Consider the following 22119-nt stretch of genomic DNA (forward strand, 5'->3'; position numbering starts at 1 on the left):
TGCTCCCCTCAGCAGTGTACTTCGTCGATCTGCCTGTTCTGCTCCCCACTCTGTCTCTGGTGAATCTGCTCACCCTCCGCATCTCTGGCCTGTACCCCCAGTTCTGTATGAATAAATAAATAAATCTTTTTTAAAAAAATAGAGATAATCAGTTACCCCGGAATCATTTAATGAAAAGTCCATTTTCCCTCACTGTGCTGCAGTGTCACCTCTGTCTTGTCATAGGCCTCTTCCTGGCGCTGTTTGTAATGTTGGCCTGTTTCCTATAGTGCTATCCGAATTAGTAGTCATTATTGTTGGATAGCTTTTTATTTTATCATAATCTGGGGAGTGTTTCTCTCTACCAATATAGTCTTTTTCATGAGTTTCTTATTTTTATTCCTTTCCATTGCATATTATTTTTAAAATCAACTTTTTAACTGCTGGGACACTGACTGAAAATACATCTACAAATGAGTTTATGGAGAATTGATACTAGCAGAAAATGGGAGGCATAGTCAGTGAAAACACTAATTCTATGAGAATTTTTTTTTTTAATTCTGGAATAACATGACAACTAAAGTTCTTTTGAATTATTGATGACCTTCAGCTAATGCATTTATTATCCCTAGTTGAAGTTTTAAACTTTTCCTTAACTCAGAGCTGTTGATGAAATGGTTTAAACTTATTCAGGTTGGTGATATATTACTGCCTCTTTTGTTAAAATCACAAAGTTGCATTATCTTTCAGTGTTTCCTCTTTGCTTTATTTAAAAAATGTGCTAAAATAAATTTTATAGGTAAGATTTATCATTTGAGCCATTAAGTATATTGGTATTTATTTCTATTGTTCTTAAATATTTTGAGATGTTCTTTTTGCCTAACTGGCTGGATTCTTCCCCACCCCCCAATATCAAAACTTAGTAATGCATCTTATGGAACATGGGCCATTGATTCTGGGTTTGGCCACTTATCTCTCTAACCGCTGCATTGGAAAGACTGTAGTATAGAATTTTAATTTTATACGTAGACTTCTCAGAAATTAGTTTTAGTTTTAAGGTCTTTTTTTATTCATTGTGCATAGTTTAGTCATAAAATATTGATGTGTTCTATGACTAAGGTTTTTCTTGTAAAAAAACACTGAGATACCTTGGGCTAAATGTATTTAGCAGTTTGTTTATTTGGTTTGGTGCTTTTCAGGTCTGCTAGTTATATTTCTACTGCAGGGAGTATTGTATGCCACATTTTCAAAGTTATTTGGCCACAGGCAACTTGTCCTGAAGCATGTTTTGTGGTACCCCTAGTGAGAGGAGTAGTAGTTTTTAACTGAGGCAGTGGATGAGTTTCTTAAAGTAGTTTTCAGTAGGTTGTCTTTTTTTATAGTTACATAAGGAATCATGACATTGTTTCTCAAACAGGGCAGCCTGCTTTATGAACATGGCTTCTGTGACTTTAACAGTGACGGTAGAGATGAAAGATGTTTTATTCTTGATACAGATATACATTCTCAGTTGGCGAGAGTGAGGTATTTTGAGTGAGAGGCCTGTGGTAGAATATGCACACAAATAGGAAGACCTGGTACATTGTTTTGCAAATGAAAAGGGATCCATGATACAGAGTCACAGTTCAGACTTGGGGATAGCATTTCAGAGACCTTGAGCTGGGAGTTAAGAGGGTTTGGATCAAACTAACTCATGAGTGTTTTGATTTCTGCCAGGCCCTGGGGAACTCACCTGGTAGTGTCCTCCTATAAAAAAGATACATGTGCTGGATGATTATCCATGTGCTTCTGATTTGAGCCCCTTTTCTGTCTGACAACTTCCCCTTCCATTGCTTTGACCTTCATGTGCATAACAATAATAGCAAAGAGCAATTCCCTCCTTGAGATCATTGCTGTGTCCACCTCAGGAATATTTGGCATTGACCTTTCTGGCCATATGTGTGTGGAAGAAGGTGACCTGGAAAGTTGGCTTTTCTTGGAGGTATTTATTTTTTATGAGTAAATAGCAGTCTATTTTACAATGCACACAGAAGCTGGAAACAGCTCCTGTAGAATTTTGTAAAGTTTGGAGAAGTTTAATTTATACATTTGTATCTAATCATCTGCCTGGTTTTTCATAGTTTGCATAATAGCCTGTATATAATTATGGGTGCTGAACGTCACGACACCTGGCATATGTTATATTTGAAAATGTGAGGCTCAAAAAATAAATTGTTGGCTTTATTATTCAATCTGAACAATAGCTTATTAGAGGATTTTGATTGAATGAAATACTTTTTAGAAGAAACCTCATTTTCATTTTTTTTTTTTTAAGATTTATTTATTTATTCATACAGAACTGGGATACAGGCCAGAGATGCGAAGGGTGAGAGGATTCACCAGGGATAGAGTGGGGAGCAGAACAGGCAGATCGACGAAGTACACTGCTGAGGGGAGCAGCGGGAGGGTCAGGAGAGGTCTGCCCCACCATGTGGATCTCCTCCCAGGCAGGCGGGGATCGAACTCATGAGGAGTTGCCTTAAGCTTCTTAGTGCAGTGCTTTAACCCGCTGCGCCACCAGGGAGGGCCCCTCATTTTCATTTTTAAATAGAGGTGTTCTTTAGTGGTAAATTGCCATGTATTTAATGAGGAAAGATTGGACTGAAAGTACTAGAATATTAGCTATTAGATGTATCATCTTTGAAATTTTTAGATATTTATTACCACAAAAAAGAAGTGAGTTAAAATGCCAGGTTTTTGATAAAAATTGGTGCCGCACTGGTGGCACAATGGGTGGGAAACTGGTGGTGGCCGCTTTAGTGCAAGTTCTATCCCGCCCAGGAGCTGACCCACATGGCGCAGCAGACCTCTCCTGTCTCACCCACTGCTCCCCGCAACAGTGTGCTTTGTCGATCTGCCTGTTCGGCTCCCCACTCTGACTCTGGTGAATCCTCTCACTGCATCTCTGGCCCATACCCCTGTTCTGTATGCATAAGTAAATAAGTTAAAAAAATGTATCTATAATTTTTGTTTAATTTTAATCTTTCCAATAAAGATACAGACAAAAATCTTATGTTGACTTGTATGTTTTATTAGCTCCTAAAATGTGTGTTTGAATTGCTATCTTTGCTAAGATTGCATTTTGTCATATTTTGCTTTTATGTGTTTTGAGTCTTAGTTATTATATGTATATATATATAATTTAGGTTCTTTTCTCCTTGGCTTATTGTAATTTTTACTGTTAGGTTATATCTTTGAAGATCACTCGTAATGTTTTTTGCCCAAAGCCTATTTTGTCTCATATTATGTGATCTGGGCATTTCTTATAGTTTTGCCCACACAGTCCCTGACTAAAAAATTTGAATTTTACATTAATTTAGACTTTTAAGAAAGTTTGTTATGGCCTTCCCTGGTGGCACAGTGGGTCAGTGGGTTAAGCTGTAGCACTGCAGAGTTAGCCGCTGTCGCTGCAGTGTGAATTCTATCCCCGGCCCCGGAGGTGACCCACATGGTGTGGCCGACTCTCCTGACCTGCCCGCTGCTCCCCTCAGCAGTGTTGTACCTCCTCAGTTCTGCCTGTTCTGCTCCCCACTCTGTCTCTGGTGAATCCTCTCACCGCCCCTGTGCTTCTGGCCTGTACCCCAGTTCGGTATGCATAAATAAATCTTAAAAAAAAAAAGTTTGGTATTATTTTATATCCAACATTTTTACTTACTTTTTTGAGGAGTTGTCCAAGTAGCCCACAATTGTAAGAAATGAAAATCATAAGTTCTTGATTGTGTGAACTGTTAAAGCAATGAAATATGCAAAAGAAACTTAAGGTATTTTGAAACCTTTAGAAGAAGATCATTGTTTTACTGAACCTGCTTATGTGAAAATATTTTAGATGCTAATTTTGGTACTCTTTGGTAAAGTACTCAACATTTATTAAAATTACATTGGCAGTAAAACTTTCTCTTTTTAAACAAAAAACTTCCTATAGTAGTTTAGATCTATTCAATAATACTAAAGCATAGAGTAGCTTTTCATTAATAGGCCTAGCTATTTTCTTTTTTTTTCTGATGATTAGAACTTTTTTCCTTATGGCATGAGGAAATAGGTCTTTGATTTAAGTGACAGATATTAGTTCCATACAGTTATCCCTACCAATGAGTTAACTAAGCGGAGAGTAGCAACAATCTTACTGCTTGTCTGGTGTTCCACAGTGGACCCCAGAGGGACCTTGATAGCTCATTTTAGGTAGTAGCAAGTTGAATTGGCCTGACAGCCTCACTGAGTTTATAGAGCACTGAGATGACACATAGCCCCTTTCCAGTGTAGGTGCTAACATAGTTGTGGTTTTCTAGTACTAGGAATGAGTCCTCTGGGAATTAACTGACAGTTGTGATATGAGGCACACGTTAAGGCATTTGAGAAGGCCCCCCATAAATAGTACCTCTCCTCACTTTGGGGAAAAGTTTTAGAACCTAATGGGAAATAGAGCTAGGCATTTGGGATAAAAATATTATATGTATCTCTATTGAGGGCTAGGGTGGAGGGTATAGCTTTTATCTGTAGACAAATACTTCCTTACATTGAACTCCACATAGAGAATCTGAGAAGCACTTTGCAGATGGACACCTATCCAAGAGGGCTAGATGAGAAAATAATCCTATGTGAGTGAGTCTGGGCACAAGGAAAAAGAGGGAGCTATTGAGTTCATACTGAGTTTATTTTTCTCATATTGGTCAGCTATGTGAAGCATTCCATTTCCTCCTGGGTAGAGTGAATAAAGGAAGAAAGAGAGGTTAAATGTGTTTCATTAATTTATTCAAGCACCTGGAAGGAACCATCAGGCTGGGATGGTAGCATTCTCCCCAATAGTCTTTCTGATAAGTATGTCAGTTTGAAGTTCAATTACCTCTTAAATCTCATTCTTAGCAACCTTACAATCCACACTATATGTTAAGAATAGAAAGATAACGTTGAGATTTTGACTTATATGTGTATTTATATATAAAGTTTTTTCCCCCCCCTTTGTAGATAGTCAAAACATGGAACTTGCTTTTAAAAATCTAAGCTGAGGGCCCTCCCTGGTGGCACAATGGGTTAGGATACAGCACTGCAAGCTGGTGGCAGCTGCTTCGGTTTGATTTCGATCCCCAGTCCTGGAGGTGACCACATGGCGTGGCAGACCTCTCCTGACCCACCTGCTGCTCCCCTCAGCAGTGTACTTTGTAGATCTGCTTGTTCTGCTCCCCACTTTGTCTCTGGTGAAGCCTGTCACCACCCTTGCACCTCTGGCCTGTACCCCAGTTCTGTATGAATAAATAAATTAAAAAAAAAAAATCTAAGTGAGGATCTCTGTCTTTTAATTAGTGTGTTTAGGCATTTATATTTAGTGTGATTATTGAGATGGTTGGATTTAAATTCATCATCTTGTAATTTTTGTTCTAGTTATCTTTCCTTTTTCTCATATCCTATATTTTGGATTCGTTGACTTTGAAATAATCATTTGCCATTGGTCTATAATACTGTATCAGTTTTCGGAGTATAGCTTCATAACTTAATATGTGTATATACTATACTGCACCCACCACAAAGTTCCAGTGACATTCAGACTATCAAATTAATACCCTCTACCCTTTTACTCCACCACCTTTGCCTTCCTCACTGGTAATCGACATTTTTCTCAGTCTGACGGTTATCTTTGTTGTGTTTTGTTAGTTCCTTCATTTTATTTATATCCACATGAATTTAACCTCTACTAGTTGCTTTAACTTTCTGACTTACTTCACTTAGCATAATCATCTCAAGGTCCATCCATGTTGCAAAAGGCAAGATTTCACCTTTTCCTTTCTTTAAACAGTCAAGTACTATCCCTTTGAGTATATATACACTACAATTTCTTTATCCTGTCATCTTTCAGTGCATAGTTAGGATGTTTGCCTATCTTGGCAATTGTGAATAATGCCATTATAAATTTGGGGGTGCATAAATCTTTGCAAATTAACTGTTTTCATATCTTAGGTAAATACCTAGGAGTGGAATTGCTGGCTGATATGGCATTTCTGCTTTTAATTTTATTGGAATCTCCATAGAGGTTGCATCACTTTACATTTCACCAACAGTTTCCAAGAGTTCCATTTTCTCCATATCTTTGCCAACACTTTTCCAATCTTCTTGATAAGGTTATTCTCACAGATGTGAAGAGATACCTCATTGTGGTTTTGATTTGCATTTTCCTTGTGATAAATGATGGTAAAGATACTTTTATGTACCTATTGACTATCTGATATTTTCTCTGGAGAAGTGCCTTTCAGATCTTATGTCCATGTTTTGATTGATTGTTTTGTTGAATTTATGAGTTCTTTATATATTGATAGTTTGGTTATTAATCCCATGTTGGATGTATGGTATACAAATGTCTTCCCCCAGTCAATTGACTTTAAGAATTCCATTTTATCTATTTTATTGGCTTACTATACATGAAAGAAAACTAACTTATCACAATTAACCTTCAAACAATGTTATAGAGTCATATGTAGTATATAATAACCTTACACCAGAATTTTTTTTATAATATTATAGAAGTTCATATGTATTATATAAGAATCTCATACCAGAAACATCCATTACTCTCCTCTAGACTCTTATTTCCTTGCTTGATTTAAACAATCTTAAGTTCTACTTTCTTAGCAAATTCTAATTATAGAATGTGGCATATCAACTATGATCATAATACATTACATTGTATCCTCCAACCTACTCATCTTAGAGCTGAAATTTCATCTCTCTGTTTCACCCAAACTTCATTTTTGTTTTTGAAAGGTATTTTTTTTTCTTGTTCAGTATAGATTTTTAAAAAAAATTTATTTATGCATACAAAACTGGGGTACAGGCCAGAGGTGCGGAGGGTAATAGGACCCACCAGAGACAGAGTGGGGAGCAGAACAGGCAGAACTGAAGAACACTGTTGAGGGGAGCAGTGGGCAGGTCAGGAGAGGTCTGCCGTGCCATGTGGGTCACCTCGGGGGCAGGGATTGAACTCATGCTGAAGTGGTTTTAGCTTCTTTGTTTTAGATTTCTTTATTTATGCATACAGAACTGGGGTACAGGCCAGGTGAGAGGATTCAGCAGAGATAGAATGGGGAGCAGAACAGGCAGATCGAGGAAATACACTGCTGAGGGGAGCAGCAGGCAGGTCAGGAAAGGTTTGCCTTGTCATGCCATGTAGATCACCTCCGGGTGGGCGGGGTTCGAACTCATGCTGAAGTGGCTTTAGCTTCATGGTGCTGTGCTGTAAGCCGCTGCGCCACCAGGGAGGGCCCAGGTTTAGATTTTTAAGTTGAAAAGTAATGTCTTTTAAAGATATTGTCCACTGTCTTCTTGTTTGCATTATTTCTGCTGAGAAGTCTGTCAGTCTTTTGCTACCCTTTTCATAACTTTAGCTTCCTTTAAGGTTTTTTCCTTACCATTGGATTTTAGTGCTTTGATTATGATGTCCCTTGGTGTGATTTTGCTTTGTTTCTTCTGATTGGGTTCATTGAGTTTCCTAAATCTAGAGTTACTAGTTTTTATGAATTTGAAACTTAACAGTAAATATTTCTTAAATATGTCTCAAGAATTTCTTATATAGTAACATCCTTCCTCCTGGAATCCCTCCATGGGGATTTTCATTTAATGTAGTTGTTTATCTCACAAATACTCTTTTTCCTTTTCTTTCAGTCTTTTGTGTTTATATTTAGTTTTTTTTAATTGCTAATTATTTTGTCTCTACATTCATTCACTAGTCATTTAGCTTGCAGTCTATCCTGTTAATCTGTCCAATGAATTACTAATTTAAGACGTTGTATTATTTATCATTAGAGTTTTGAGGGTTTTTTTGAATCTTTTATTTCCTTTATCCTGCTTCTCCTTTTCCTTAGTGTATAGATTTATGATAGCCATTTCAAAATATTTTCCTACTAATTCTGTTATCTGTGACATTTCTGTTGATTGAGATTTTCTTATGGGTCCTATTTTCTTGATTCTTTGCATGGTAGACATTGTAATATTACATTGTTGGGTACTGGAGCTATTTTGTCTTTTCAGCACTTTTGTGCAATTTTTTGGAAGAACAGATTAAATTGCAGGTACTTTAAGTTTCCTGGAAATAGTTGGAATCTTTTTGAGGGTTCTTAGCATAGTTTGGGTAGCCCAGAAGAGCCTGTAGTCCAGGGTGATTTGACTATACCACTGAGTCAGTTTTTCTTAAATGCCCCACCCAGATTTAGGTGGTCTTTGAATGATTGTTACCCTAATTATTGCCAGCGTTGTGTGATTTCTGAGGATAGTTCTGCTTGTAATTTATTATAATTTTAAAATTCTCTTTCAATTTTTATGTTAAGCTTAGATTGTGTGTTTTCCAGATTATTTTGGCCTGTTTATTTCTATTAAACTATGTCAGTAATCATGCTAGGTTTAGAGGTCAACAATTGACTTTAATAATAGTTTCATAATAATCTAAAAGAATGTTCACACCTCCTTATGTTAGATAGTTTTTATTGCTAATTGCTATTGCTTCAAGTTCACTAATTGTTCAGTATGCAAATTCCTAATACTTGCAGGGGTATATGATACCTTCTTGGTATCAGGTGTTTCTTTGCAATAGTTTTGAAGAAATGACATTTTCTCAGACTAAAGAGTCAACTTTTAAGCTTCTCCTTGCTCTGTGCTTGTTCTCATTCCCTAGGAAGAACGTGTGGTGAATCATATGGCAGCAAAAATTATTGAAAATGTCTGCACAACCTCTTCTCAGCAGGCCCAGGGCTTTATTACAGGAGAAATTGGACCTGTTTTATGGTACCTCTTCAAACATTCCACTGTTGATTCCCTTAGGATAACAGCAATATCGGTAAGATGGGGTACTTTTTGTGGATCTACTTGGGTATATTTAAACACCAAGTTTTAAGATATGTGCCAAAAATACAATAAACTTAATTGGATAGGTTGGAAACAAATCTCAGAGCAATAGTTGGTGATAACAATAACTTGATTTTATCCTAAAGTAGAGTTTTTAAAAGTGGGACTGGAAAACCTTAGGATGGTGAGGAAATTCCAGTAGGGCCTTGCAGCTCCTTCGCATGGAATACTGGATGGGAAGCCAGATTTGGTTGGGTATATTTTTAGCGTGCCCTCTCTTTCTTTGTTTGCTCCCTCAGTCAGCTTTTAGTGTGAATGGGTTTATCATGTGGTTCAAATGAATTTATTTCAATGTTCAGGATTTATGGTTTTGTAGTTTGATTGGCTCTCTACCACTTTGCTCACATGCTTTTAATGATTTGGTATAAAGGATAACTATGTATGAAGGTGTGTTAACATGGCTGTATCAATTTAATACTCTGTCGAACAAATACAACCCCTTCTTATAAGAATTATTTAAATACTCTTTTCAATTATCACTCTCATTTGGACTTTCAATGTGCGGTGGCATCTTGCTGTGTTTCTCTAGTCTGCTCATGCTTGCACTTAGCCCTGTGTGCAGCCTCATAGCTCACCCTCTTTGTTTAAGCCCCTCGTGTCCCATTTTCTTCCCGCATCCTCAGGAAATGATTTTCCCCTAATCTTCATAAAGGAAAATGAAGACATCTGGGAATTACCCCAACTTGCCTATTTTATTCACTGAATAAAATAGATATTACCAATTGTTTGAATGCTCAAATAGTCCTAGATTTTGCCACAGGATCCCTTCAGACTGGCTTCTGTGTCCCATTGACCCATTTCTATCATTATTTCTATACTTCTTTACTTTCTGGCATCACACCAAATTCTATGCTAATTTTTTACTTTCTCGGTGTCAGCCCTGGAATTAATTATTTTCCCAAGAGCCCTTGGTATTTAGGAATCCAGGTCTGGGTGCTTTTTGTGCACTCTCCCTCCCATCTAGTAGCCTCCATTCTGCAGTATTTCTAGGGTTTATTTGGCTTAGTTTTTTGTTTGTTTTGTTTCTCTATATTCCACACGTGAGCGAAACCATCTGGTTTTCATGTGTCTGTTGACCATTTGATATGTGTCCCTCACTTTCTTATTTATTTCACTTAGCATGATACCCTTCAGTTTCATTCATGTTGTCTGAAATGGGGAGAAGTGAAATTTTTTTTATAGCTGAGTAGTAGTCTACCACGTGCGTGCACGTGTGTGAGTGTATGCACACACAACATCATCTAATCTACTGCTCTGTTGATGGGCATTTACAGTTTTTCATAGCTTGGTTATTGTAAATAGTGCTGCAAAGAACATAGGAGTGCATGTGTTCCTTTGAATTAGTGATTTTGTATTCTTTGGGTAGACAGCTAGGAGTGGGATTGCTGATTCAAACACTAGCTCTGTGTTTAGTATTCAGAGAAATGCCATACTGTTTTCCACAGGTACTAGATCAGTCTACCTGCCCACCAACATTGTCCAAGGCCTCTTTTTTTCTCCACATCCTCAGCAATATTTGTTGTCTTTGACTTGGGTCATTCTTAGAGGTGTGAGGTGGTAACTCACTGTGGTTTTGACTTGCATTTCCCTCATGATAAGTGACATTGAAATAATTTCCTACATTGTTTACAGAAAGAAGATGCGTAATGGTCTTTTTTTTAACTACTTAAAGGGAAGTTACTATATATAGGTGTAGGAATAATTACTGTGAAGAGTCTAGTATTTTAAAACACATTTAGTTTTTACTTACAGCTAGACTATTGTTTTATTTTTAAATGTGGTGGAACTTCCAGCTACCTTAGGCCACAGTAAGTAATGAAGGAACAGGTAAGCGCCTTTCCAGCCTTAGTATACAGAGCCTGCGTTATCTCTGGTCCGGTCTGATGCACATACTGTGGTCTGATGGGTGGTTCTTCTCTCCCTGCAGGCCTTGTGTAGAATCACTCGCCATTCTCCTACTGCCTTCCAGAATGTCATTGAGAAGGTGGGACTGAACTCGGTGATAAACTCCCTGGCCTCCGCCATCTGCAAAGTTCAGCAGTACATGCTGACCTTGTTCAGTGCGATGCTGTCCTGTGGGGTTCATCTCCAGAGACTAATCCAAGAAAAGGTCAGATTTCACCTGTTACTCTATTGTGAAAGCTATTTTCTCCTCTTTTTGAACTTTGTTGGACTGCTGTACTCACGCCATTCATCTGAAGGTTTTCTAAGTGTGTGTTAGTGATTAAAATAGAAATCCAGCAAAAGGCTCTGTCTGCTTACCCTGTTTCAGTAATGGGGTTAGATAATTTATGAGTTCTTCCTACTCCCTAGTATTTCTTAGACCTCCTTTTTCTGTATCCTTTACCTGCCTTAGGGAGAGTCCCTTATGTTCTCAGTTTCCTGCCACTCATTTTTATTCTTATTGTTGCCTAAATAATTTACCAATACAAATAACTTTTAGAGCTGAGCCCCCTTTCTTCCGTTTTTGACTTAGTCTCCTGTTAATCCTTTTAGATTCCTTTATTTTCTCTGCAGTAGATTTTATAACTATTAACTTGACCTCACAAAACTGCATAGTTGTGAAAAAGTTTCTATAGTGACTTTTCTCTAGCTGATCAAGAATCATTTTTGACCAGCGCATTGGCATCACCTGGGCCAGTGTTGGAAATGCAGAGTCTCAGGCCCGCCTCCAGACCTCCTGATTCAGAAGCTGCCTTTTTATGAGTTGCATAGAATTTGTGCGAACTTTATGGTTTGAGAAGCACTAACCTAGAATGTTAGTGTTTGGTGACGTATTAACGGGTTAAAAAAAAGTGATTATGGAAATGTATGTTTGGAAAGTAGTGAGGAAGTGAGGGAAAGCTACTATTTTATTTGTTCAATCTTTCGGTTTTTCCTATATTCATGAGTGTTATGAATCTTCATTAGTGTCCAGCATTATAAAATTTGACTGGACCAATTGTCCTTTTCTCAAGAGGAACCTTTCAAATTGGAGCTCTGTAGAACTTGGTGAAGGTAACACAGTTGAAGATATACAGTGGACTCGCTTAAATGTAGCATTTGCTTTGGATCTACACTAAATGCAATGTGTTAAATTTTAGTTTTTATAAAGTTAAAATTTCAGTAACTAATAGAACAATTCTCAGGTTTGCCTAGTAAACCTAATCTGTGAGAATCAAAATATTAAACCATGTCTTGTCTTCACTCTAAATAGCTTTAGAGTCTGCTAAATTTGAACCTCAGACAAATTATTTTTTCCACCAGTCTCTGTATCTAATTTTTCCTGTTAAATTTTTCATGTCATTAAATTTGATATCATCATATTGGCAAAAGTACCACTTGAGTAGTTTTACTGTGTAAGTTGTGATAGAGGCTGAGGGTTTTAACAGTTTTTTTTTTTAACCCTAGCACCAGGCATGTATTGATTTAGTTTCAAACATGACATTTCATGAAATAGTAAAATAAGATCTATTAATTAATATGATTTTGTAATTGTTTTATAATGTGTAGTACTTCATGTATCTTAAAGAAACATATGATTGAACAATTACATGTGTCAAAGGATAAGTTTTTGATTCTGATTAGTATTCATGTTTAAACATTTTTTATTGTAAAAAACAATTTAAAACTTACTATCTTAACCATTTTTAAAGTGTATAGTTGTAGTAATAAGTACGTTTACATTGTCTGAAACAGACCTCAGAACTTTGTCATCTTGTGAAACTGAAAAGCTTTACCTACTAAACATTTTGGGTTTTTAACACTCTGACAGAGGCAGAAAGGAGGGTGCTATATAAACTTAGAGGATGATACTAAATAGTACCATTCAGTATACTTCATAGTTATTTAGAGTTAGCAAACAGTATCTCTGATTGTCCATTTGAAATATGTACCTGTAGCCAGATTTTCATCTTAACATAGATGAAACATAGATAGTCTGGTAATATTATTCTCTTCTGAACATGCTGATGTTCTTGAGTGGATATTGATGTATTGGAGGACTTTTCAGGTCACACTCTCATCTGCATTAGGTTCTTGGGGGGTCAGGGTTCTTATAGGATCATTACACAATGGCTATTTGTATGAGCGGTACCTTACTTATTTTGTTGTCATCTCTAAAGGGTCTGCTTGCCCAGAGATGTGCTAAATGGCAGGAGATTCCTTTATCCAAAGCAAGAGTCAGTGCCTTATTCTTCGGTGTAAAAAGAGAGGAATCACGTCTTGGCAACAGGAGACGCCCCAATTACAAATCATGTGTTCTGCATGTCCTACTAGTTAAGAAGTTGGGAGAAACAAGAAGTCTCAAACCATTATTCTTACCCCCCAAACCTTTACCAGCATGATTTATGAGCTATTGGTAGATGGTTCTTTATATTGTATTCCTGTATCATTATTATGGAGAATTGATACCTCTTTCATAATTCAGATGCTTAAATGTCTGTAAGTGAGAGGCTTTTCTCTCTCTGTTTTGATTTATATTTGCTTTCGTATGGTGAGTCAAGATGCCTGAAGTCACATGGTAAATTATATCTTTTCCTTCTTTTCAATCTTTATCTTTTTAAATTCTGAGAACCATAGTAAATTATTTCTAGGCTGTTAAAAGTTGCTGCTTTCTTACTTTGGCTCAGAAATCATGCCAGTTACAAAATCTGCCGTGTCTTGAGACATTAGCATGTCTAGTAGAAGAATTTAGAAAGCCTGAATAGAGCAGGAACAGAATATGAAAAGGTGTCTATTTCTACCAGTATGACTAAGATAGCCTATACTCTTGGTCTCTAAAATCTTAGAAATACTGTGTAGTCCTTGCAAAGACAAATTTGTAAGAAATTCATAAAATACCTAGAAGCTAACAATGAAGATGGAGTGAAAATCAGAGGCTACTGTGAGAGTAATAGAGCTGTATCCTTGGTTATCAGAGGGTGTCTCTCTGTGTGTATGTGTTTAATAAAAAGTTTCAAATCTAAAAAAATACTGAGAGAATAATATATTACTCCTCAGATATTTGTCATCATCAGAGTTCAGTATATGGCTGATCTGCTCTCATTTATGCTACTGTTTTACTTGTATGCCAGTTTTATATACTACTCTTCCCTCTGAATTATTTTCCATCTCATTTGTAATCCCTGTGGGCTCCTCTGAATTATGTTGAAGCAAATCCTAGGCATCATATTATTTGTAATTATTTCATATCATAAGGACTTTTAGAAAATCAATTCATAAGACTGTTAGACATCAAATAATCAAATAATAAGTTCTTATTTTAGCCACATATTCAGTGTTCACATTTCCTTGACTGACTCATAAATATTTTCTAGTCATGTGTTTGAATCAGCATCAAATCTTGTCTATATGTCTCTTTCAGGTTGATTTGTCTTGTAATTGTCTTTAAATATGTATATTCTCTGACTTTTTTAAAATAGAATAGTTTATTTTTACATCATTTTGTGCCTTTTACCATCTCAGTTGTAATCCCTGTGGGCTTCCCATCACCAAATCACCATCACCATAGTCCAGTGTGTTTCCCTCCCCCCACTATATTTGATCCCATTCCCCATTCCACCCCTGTAAAATGTCTCTGGTATATAGTTGTTCATCATTATCATTATTTTCTCGCCTGACCTGTTATAGTCCTGCTATGAGTGAAACCATATGCTATTTTTCCTTTTCTTTCTGGCTTATTTCACTATGATCTTTTCCAGCTCCATCCATGTTGCTGCAAAAGGCATGTGTTTATTTTTTTTTGGTTGCTGAGTAATATTCCATTGTGCATATGTACCACATCTTTTTTTTTTTTTTTAAAGATTTATTTATTTGTACATACAGAACTGAGGTACAGGCCAGAGGCTCAGGGGCGGTGAGAGGCTTCACCAGAGACAGAGTGGGGAGCAGAACAGGCAGATTTACGAAGTACACTGCTGAGGGGAGCAGCGGGCAGGTCAGGAGAGGTCTGCCGCACCATGTGGTCACCTCCAGGGCAGGCGGGAATCGAACTCATGCGGAAGTGGCTTTAGCTTCTCAGTGCTGTGCTTCAGCCCGCTGCGCCACCAGGGAGGGCCATGTACCACATCTTTTTAATCCAGTCATCTACTTTTGGGCATTTGGGCTGGTTCTATGTCTTTCCAATTGTAAATAAAGCAACAATAAACATGGGGGTGCAGGTATCTTTTTCAATCAGTGTTTTTGTGTCTGTTGGGTAGATACCTAGGAGTGGGATTGCTGGGTCGTAGGGAAGCTCCATGTTTAGCAGTTTGAGGAACCTCCAAACAGTTTTCCATAGTGGTTGTACTAGTTTGCATTCCCACCAGCAGTGCAGGAGAGTTCCTTTTTCTCCACATCCCGCCAACATTTGTTGTTGCTAGTTGTTTGAAGATGTGCCATTCTCACTGGGGTGAGGTGGTATCTCATTGTGGTTTTAATTTGCATCTCCCCTTATTACGAGTGATGTTGAACATTTTTTCATATGCTTGTTTGCCATCTGCATTTCCTCTTTGGAGAAGTGTCTTTTTAGCTCTTCTGCCAATTTTTTGATGGAGTTATTTATTTTTGTTGTACTTCATCAGTTCTTTGTATATCTTTGTGATCAATCCTTATAGCTATTTTTGTGTGAGAAATATTTTTTCCCAGTCAGTGGGATGTCTATTTGTTTTTTTGTCACGTCTCTTTTGCTGTATAGAAGCTCTTTAACTTGATGTAGTCCCATCTACCTATCCTTTCTTTCACTATCGTTGCGTTGGGTGCTGTATCTTCAAAGATGTTACTGAAGTGTATCTGACATCCTTTTTTTTTTTTTAAGTTATAAACTATTTTTTCCCTAGAATCTGGTCTATTTATTTACAGAAACATTATTTATATCACTGCACATGATTCAGGGGAATAGGATCACCCTACCTCAGAAGTGTATCATCACACCCCACCCATCCCAGAGCACCTGTCTTCTTTTATCCTGTACCATTGGACCCCTTGCCACTTGCTTTTAATCCCCTCAGCCTCTCCAGTGGCTTCGCCTGTGTAGTCACCGTAGCTCTCTCACCACCAAAAAGCTCATAGTCCTCCACTATAATCCATAGCCTCCCACCCCCAGGATACTTTCATGTGTCTGGCAGATGGCAATATTTTCATGCATCTCCTTGACAGATACTGCACTTTTGAGTACTCATATTGCTCCTTCAGAATAACAGTAGTATTTACTATTTAATAGCAATGGTTTTTGAAATCCATATATGATTTTTCATAATTGCTTTAGTATTTAAGGTATTTCCAGCTAGAGCTGTGCATTTAAATATTTTGCAAGTTTCCTTCAAATAGTCCTTTTATTTCAGCTACGCACTTGACATATTTTGGTGTTCTTTTCTTTTGGGGGGAGATTGCTCTTTAAAATTTTGGTTTGTTTTATAATGATGTAAAATGTCTACATGTTTCCAAAGTCAAAGAATCAGTTCAGGAAAGTCCAGATTCCATCTCTATCCCTCTACCCTTTTCCATTCTTTACCCACTGAGTGCAAATAGTTTTATAAAAACACCTTTTTAAATTTTGTGTTTAAAAAGTCATATGTGAGCCATTGTGTGTTCCTCCATTTATCTACCTCTGTCCCTTTATACCTATACCCACATGTACTTCTTTATCTCTCTAGACTTATCTGTAGAAATATTTCCTATTACTTATTTTATGGATAAGTTATTTACACTGATTATTCTCATTCTGTCTACCTGTCTCCCACCCTCCTGTCTCTTATTTTCTACTTATATACCTATATTTTCTTTATAGGTAAAGAGTTAAGAAAACCCTTTCCTCCTCTGTGTGAGAATATTTCTGTGTATATCTCTAGATAAGACCAACCTGTCATTTTTGTTAGCCAGCAGCACTGTTTGTGATAAAATGATCCCTGACTGGCAGATAGTGTCTGGGCTGGGAGGATATTAAATACTTGGTGGGAGGCACCTTGGGCTGCCCTGAGTGCAGTGACTCCTGTGTCTCTGGAAACTGTGTCTGTGGATTGTTACAGGAAATGTTGCTCCTGGGGGAGATGCTGCTTCTACATCAGCGTGTCTCCCTTCCTCCCCTCCTCCTGTCACTGAGTCTTCTGTGTGCTGGGCTGCTGAAAGGGTCTGAGAGAGGAAACCTGAAGCTGCCTTACTGGCCTGCTCTGGCTCCTGAGCCAATGGGTAGAAAATGTGATCTGTGTTTGTCTTTCCAGCTAGCTGACTCTTGTGAAGACCTCTGATGAGTACTGTAGTAGTCTCTTCCTTCTTTTATGAGATATTCATATGTCAGATCTTTCTAAATTATAGATTAAATATGAAAAAAAATGAAGAGATATTTAGGGTACCATTTTTGTGATATTATTGGAGGAAAAATTTTCTTAAAGATTAAAGATTTTCTTAAAGATTAAAGTGTCCAGCATATGAAAAATGGCCTATAAATAAGAAGGGAACGAAGTAAAAAATGGATGTGAAAAGTAAAGTCTTAGGGAGAGAAACCAGAATGGTGAATATTCTCAGGGAAAAGATGCTCAAACAATGCTAATAAATAAAATTAAAGTTAAAATAAGTTCTTGTTTCATATACTTAAGATTGGCTAAAATGTAAGTCTGATAGTAAGAATTATTGGCAAAGATATGGTCCATTGGAAACTCATAGGGAGAATTGTATAATTACATGATACAATTTCATAATCTCTAGTCAAGTTGAAGATGCACATAGCATAGCAATAAACATGTCTATCCGGTAATCCTGTGCACTGGAACATGTAAAAAGTGTCAGCATTTTTGCAATATCATAGGTATCAACTAACAAGAGGTTAAGCAATTTAATTGAAATATATTCATATGTTGGAATATTACATAGTAAAAAGTAAAAACAAATGAAATGGACTAGGAAGTATTAACAAATAAAATTTTGAATGACAAAGGCAAACTGCAAAGGGATATAGATAGGAAGATAATATATACATGAAATTCAAAATATGTGAAGCTATTTTTAAATTTAATTTTTAAAATTTTATATATATTTCACAACATTTGTCTTTTTGTACAGTGTATGTTTTCTCCTTTCAGGTGCAGTCACCATCACCGTTTACCCATGCGCCATCACCATAGTCCTTTGTGTTCTTTCCTTCTGCTGAAACCTCTTCTTCCCCTGTGGAATGTCTCTGATTTATAGTTGTCTGTTTATTTTTGTTTTGTTTTGTTGTGCTTTTTAGTGCTATCATTTTTCTTTTTTTGGCCCCTTATTTGGTTGTCCTGTATTCCTCCTATAGTAAAATCATCCAATATTTCTTCTGACTTGTTTCACTGAGCACAGTCCCTGCTTCCTTGATCCATGTTGCTACGAATGGCATGAGTTTATCTTATTGATTTCTGCATAACACTCCATTGTGTATATTCCACATTTTCTTGATCCATTCATCTGCTTTGGGTTCTTTTCATAGCTTACCTATCATAAAAACCACTGCAGTAAACATAGGTGTGCAAGTATCCCTTTGAATTAATATTTTTATTTTCTTTTGGTAGATGCCTAGGAGTAGAATTCTGGATCATATGGACGCTTCATTTTTCATTTTTAGTAGTTTGAGGGACCTCCACACAGCTTTCCATAGTGGTTGGACAAGTTTTTTTTTTTTACTGGATTGTTAACTTTGTTTTGTTGTCACTTTCTAGATCTTTGTCATCAGCCCCTTATCAATTGAATTGTGTGCAAAAATTTCCTCCCCATCAGTAGTGTCCCTTTGTTTTGGTTATTGTCTCTTTTGCTCTTCAGAAGTGAAGCTGTTTTTTTTTTTTTTTAATGGGCACATAATTATGTCATGACGGCTGGAGTCAGAGTGTGCTTGCCTCTAAGAAATTGAGGAAGGTGACAACTTCAACATGTCTGTGATACATTGTTTCTTAAAAAAAAACACAATTTTTTTTAAATACTAAAAGTTGTGAAGTTTAGATTTTAAAAATCTATTTTCCATATCCTTGAAATTAATCACATTATAGCACTCAAATTAAATTTATGTTTTCCTTTTCCTCACCCATGAATATTTTGATAATCTAGGGGAAGTTTCAGTAGTTATATTTATTTTTCATTTTTAAAGATTTATTTATTTATGCATACAAGAACTAGGGTATAGGTCAGAGGTGTGCGGAGTGAGAGGACTCACCAGAGACAGACTGGGGAGCAGAACAGACAGATCTACCGAAACACACTGCTGAGGGGACAACAGAAGAGACAGGAGAGGTCTGCTGCACCATGTGGTTTAGCTCCCTGGCTGGGGATCCAACTCATGTTGTGGTGACTGGTGGTAGCTTGATAGTGCTGAGACTTTAACCCCTGCACCACCAGAGAGGGCTCCAGTTTCAGTAGTTTTCTCTGTGAGGTTTTATTATTTGTAGGAGTGGTGGTTGTGATGGTATTAGATATTCATTTGGAACTACTGTGGAAGAACTATATTAAATTTCACATGTAAAATTTTGAAAAATTTGAATGCTCAATCTACCTGGATTGTTTTTTTCCTACAAAGTCAGTAGACAGGCTGATTCAATGGTTGCTAATATAGCATTTAAAATATGGTAATTTATGCATGTTCATTGGCTTATACGTTTGTATTGCATCTGTCTACCTTAATAAATGTGTTGCATAAGAGACTTTTTACGTAGATGCATGGCTAATCTTCTTTAAGGAAAGTGTCATCCAAAACCACTTTTAGATACAATCAGTGCACTTTTCATTTCCATTAATATTAAATAGAAAATTTTTGTCAGGGCAACAAGCCCTGGGATTTCTCATTGTTTTCCTGGAGGCTGTTATCACTTGATGGCCAGGCTATACTCACTGATTTTCACCTGCGACAGTTGATTGAAGCAGATCAGTTTTACTTCGTGAGATTTGTTGGGGACAATTTTCAACTTCTCTACCTCATTTTAAAAAATTCATTTAACTTTGTTGATATGATTTGTACTAGAGGGATGTTTTTTGCTTAATTTTGACAAAGCTATCAACTTTGTCATGAAAGCTTTGTATATTTTAGACAGATTCCCAGCAGTTTGAATAGTTCATCATATCATCTTCATGTTAGCTAAATCTCTATCCCAAAATTATTGCCAATACCATTTGAATGTTAGATATAAATTCGTGCTACTATGGTTTGGGTCATAGACCTAAACAGATTCTGCTCTTTTCCTCCACTTGTAATATTTCAGTGGGTTGAGTTGGATGGCAAGAATTTATATCAAAGCTGAATACATAGTAGATGGCAAGCTGAAGTGACCTGAGGTCATTTTGGTTTACTGAAGGTGATTTTGATTATTTATTCTTGTACTCATTTTTTGCCTGTGGCCTGTAATCTTCCCTTGTCAAGTCTAAGATTAATACTGTTCTAGAGGAGGTATTTCAGATTAAATATGGAGCTTTGAACAGTTAGTTGTAGGGAATCTGTACTGTTGATTCAGTTTTTTTGAAATTACTAAATGAGAATTTATTTAGGGGATAAGATATTTGTAGGCTTGCATTCAATATTGCAGTCTGTAATAAACCTACTCATTAAGGGATTACTATGTAACAAACAAATCTCCTACATAGTTCCTTTTATTTTTGCTGGTTATTATAGGTTGTCTAGTTTCAAAATCATAAGTATATTATTTTAGTTTTGCAGGTTCTTAGTAATGGCTGCATAGCAGAAGACCTCATCATCATTGATTAGTAGACATTTCTGTGTTTTAAAACTGTGACTGTTGTCATACAAAACTTTTCTGTGTTTGGAGAATTTTCCTCTCATTATATACTCAAGCTATAGTTCATGTGCCTAACATAGCTGTGTAGCAAACCACTTCAAAATGTAGTGACTTAAAATCAGTTATTTTGCTCACTAATCTGTCATTTGGACAAGGTTGCTTTTGTCGGAGAAGACTGAGTAGGGTTGGAGAATAAATTTACCAGATGTTTCATTCATAGGACTGGTTAGGTGGTGCTGGCCATTGTCTGGGAACTCAAAAGCGATGTCGACTGGGAGCTTGGCCCTGTCCCTCTGTTTCCTAAGGGCTCTTGGCCTCTTTAGAGTCTCTGGCTTATATCCAGGGCCATGTCCCAGCAGACCCTGGCAGAAGCTGCAAGGTCTGTTCAGGCCCGACTTTGGAAGTGGTGCTGTGTCCCTTCTGTCGACCAGGTCCCTCCCCCTGGTGCCACTAATGCTTGTCATGGAAGAAGGTAAAACAGGATGAGGTACACCTGCTTGCTTTACTACAATTATTACTTACTAAACAAATATCTTATTTGGGGATGTTAAGGTAGTTTCTGGTTTTTGTTTCTGTCTTAAAAACTATACAATCATGAGCACTCTTGCACATGCAATTCATTTGTTCATCAGTTTTGGGGAAACATTTCTTGGGATATAACAGCTGTGTCAGAAGAAACCACCTTTAAGGCTTTGGGGGAAAAACTTACATCTTTGCCAGCTGAAATACTTATTTTCATACCAGCTGTATTTAAAATTTATGCATTTACTCCTGGCCATGCTAACACTGGCTGCCTTCCATCTCCATCTTTGCTAGTCTGCTTTGCAATAAAATGGATTTGTATTCTTCCTAAATTTTCATTTCTTTGACTACTAGTGCAGGTACCTTATCAATTTGCTTATAGGCAGTTTCAGATTCTTTAACAGTTGTTTGCTTATCTGTGTAATGTTTTAAACTGGAGCATTCATAAATTTTTTATTGGCTAAAGCTATTTATACATAAAGATATTGATTCTTTGCCAAAGGTTCAAATTCTTTCCCCAGGGTTATGTATTTATTTTGACAGAGATTCAGTAGCATAATATTGTTTTCTTCCCCTTACGAAAAATTTTAGAGACTCATTTGGAGGCTCCGTAGTGTAAGTAGTTAAACAAGGATATCATTAAATACATGGTCTATTCTTTATCTTTTTATTTGCTCACATCTTAAATATACTTGTGATTGTTTCCCTCTTATTATTCCATTGCTTTTTTCTGTACAATTTTGAAAAATGTAATTCTTGCAGTATATGCTTCATGATATTTTTCAGTAACTAGTGGACCAATGCCTTCAATCATTATACCACACCTATGAAATATATAACTATCTCCTTTATTTTAAAGTAGGAGAAACTGATTCACAGAGAGGCTATTTTTTCAAGGATATGGCATTTTTACTGAGATTTTCCTGACTCCAGATTCCACATTTTTCACCAACATGTCATGCTGCCATTCCATTTTTTTCAAATGTTCTGTTATCACTCA

General features: G+C 36.8%; 1 protein-coding gene across 1 annotated transcript in view; it reads left to right on the forward strand.

The window, feature by feature from the left end:
- ULK4 (unc-51 like kinase 4) overlaps positions 1-22119 on the forward strand; it is a 350684-nt gene that overhangs the window by 63340 nt on the left and 265225 nt on the right. The window contains exons 20-21 of the mRNA XM_012735176.1: positions 8672-8833; positions 10829-11011. Of these exons, the coding sequence (XP_012590630.1) occupies positions 8672-8833; positions 10829-11011 (345 nt within the window). The remainder of the gene's footprint in view (positions 1-8671; positions 8834-10828; positions 11012-22119) is intronic.

Source organism: Condylura cristata, unplaced genomic scaffold, assembly GCF_000260355.1.
Source record: "Condylura cristata isolate star-nosed mole 26May11 unplaced genomic scaffold, ConCri1.0 scaffold00004, whole genome shotgun sequence".
Taxonomy (NCBI): Eukaryota; Metazoa; Chordata; class Mammalia; order Eulipotyphla; family Talpidae; genus Condylura; species Condylura cristata.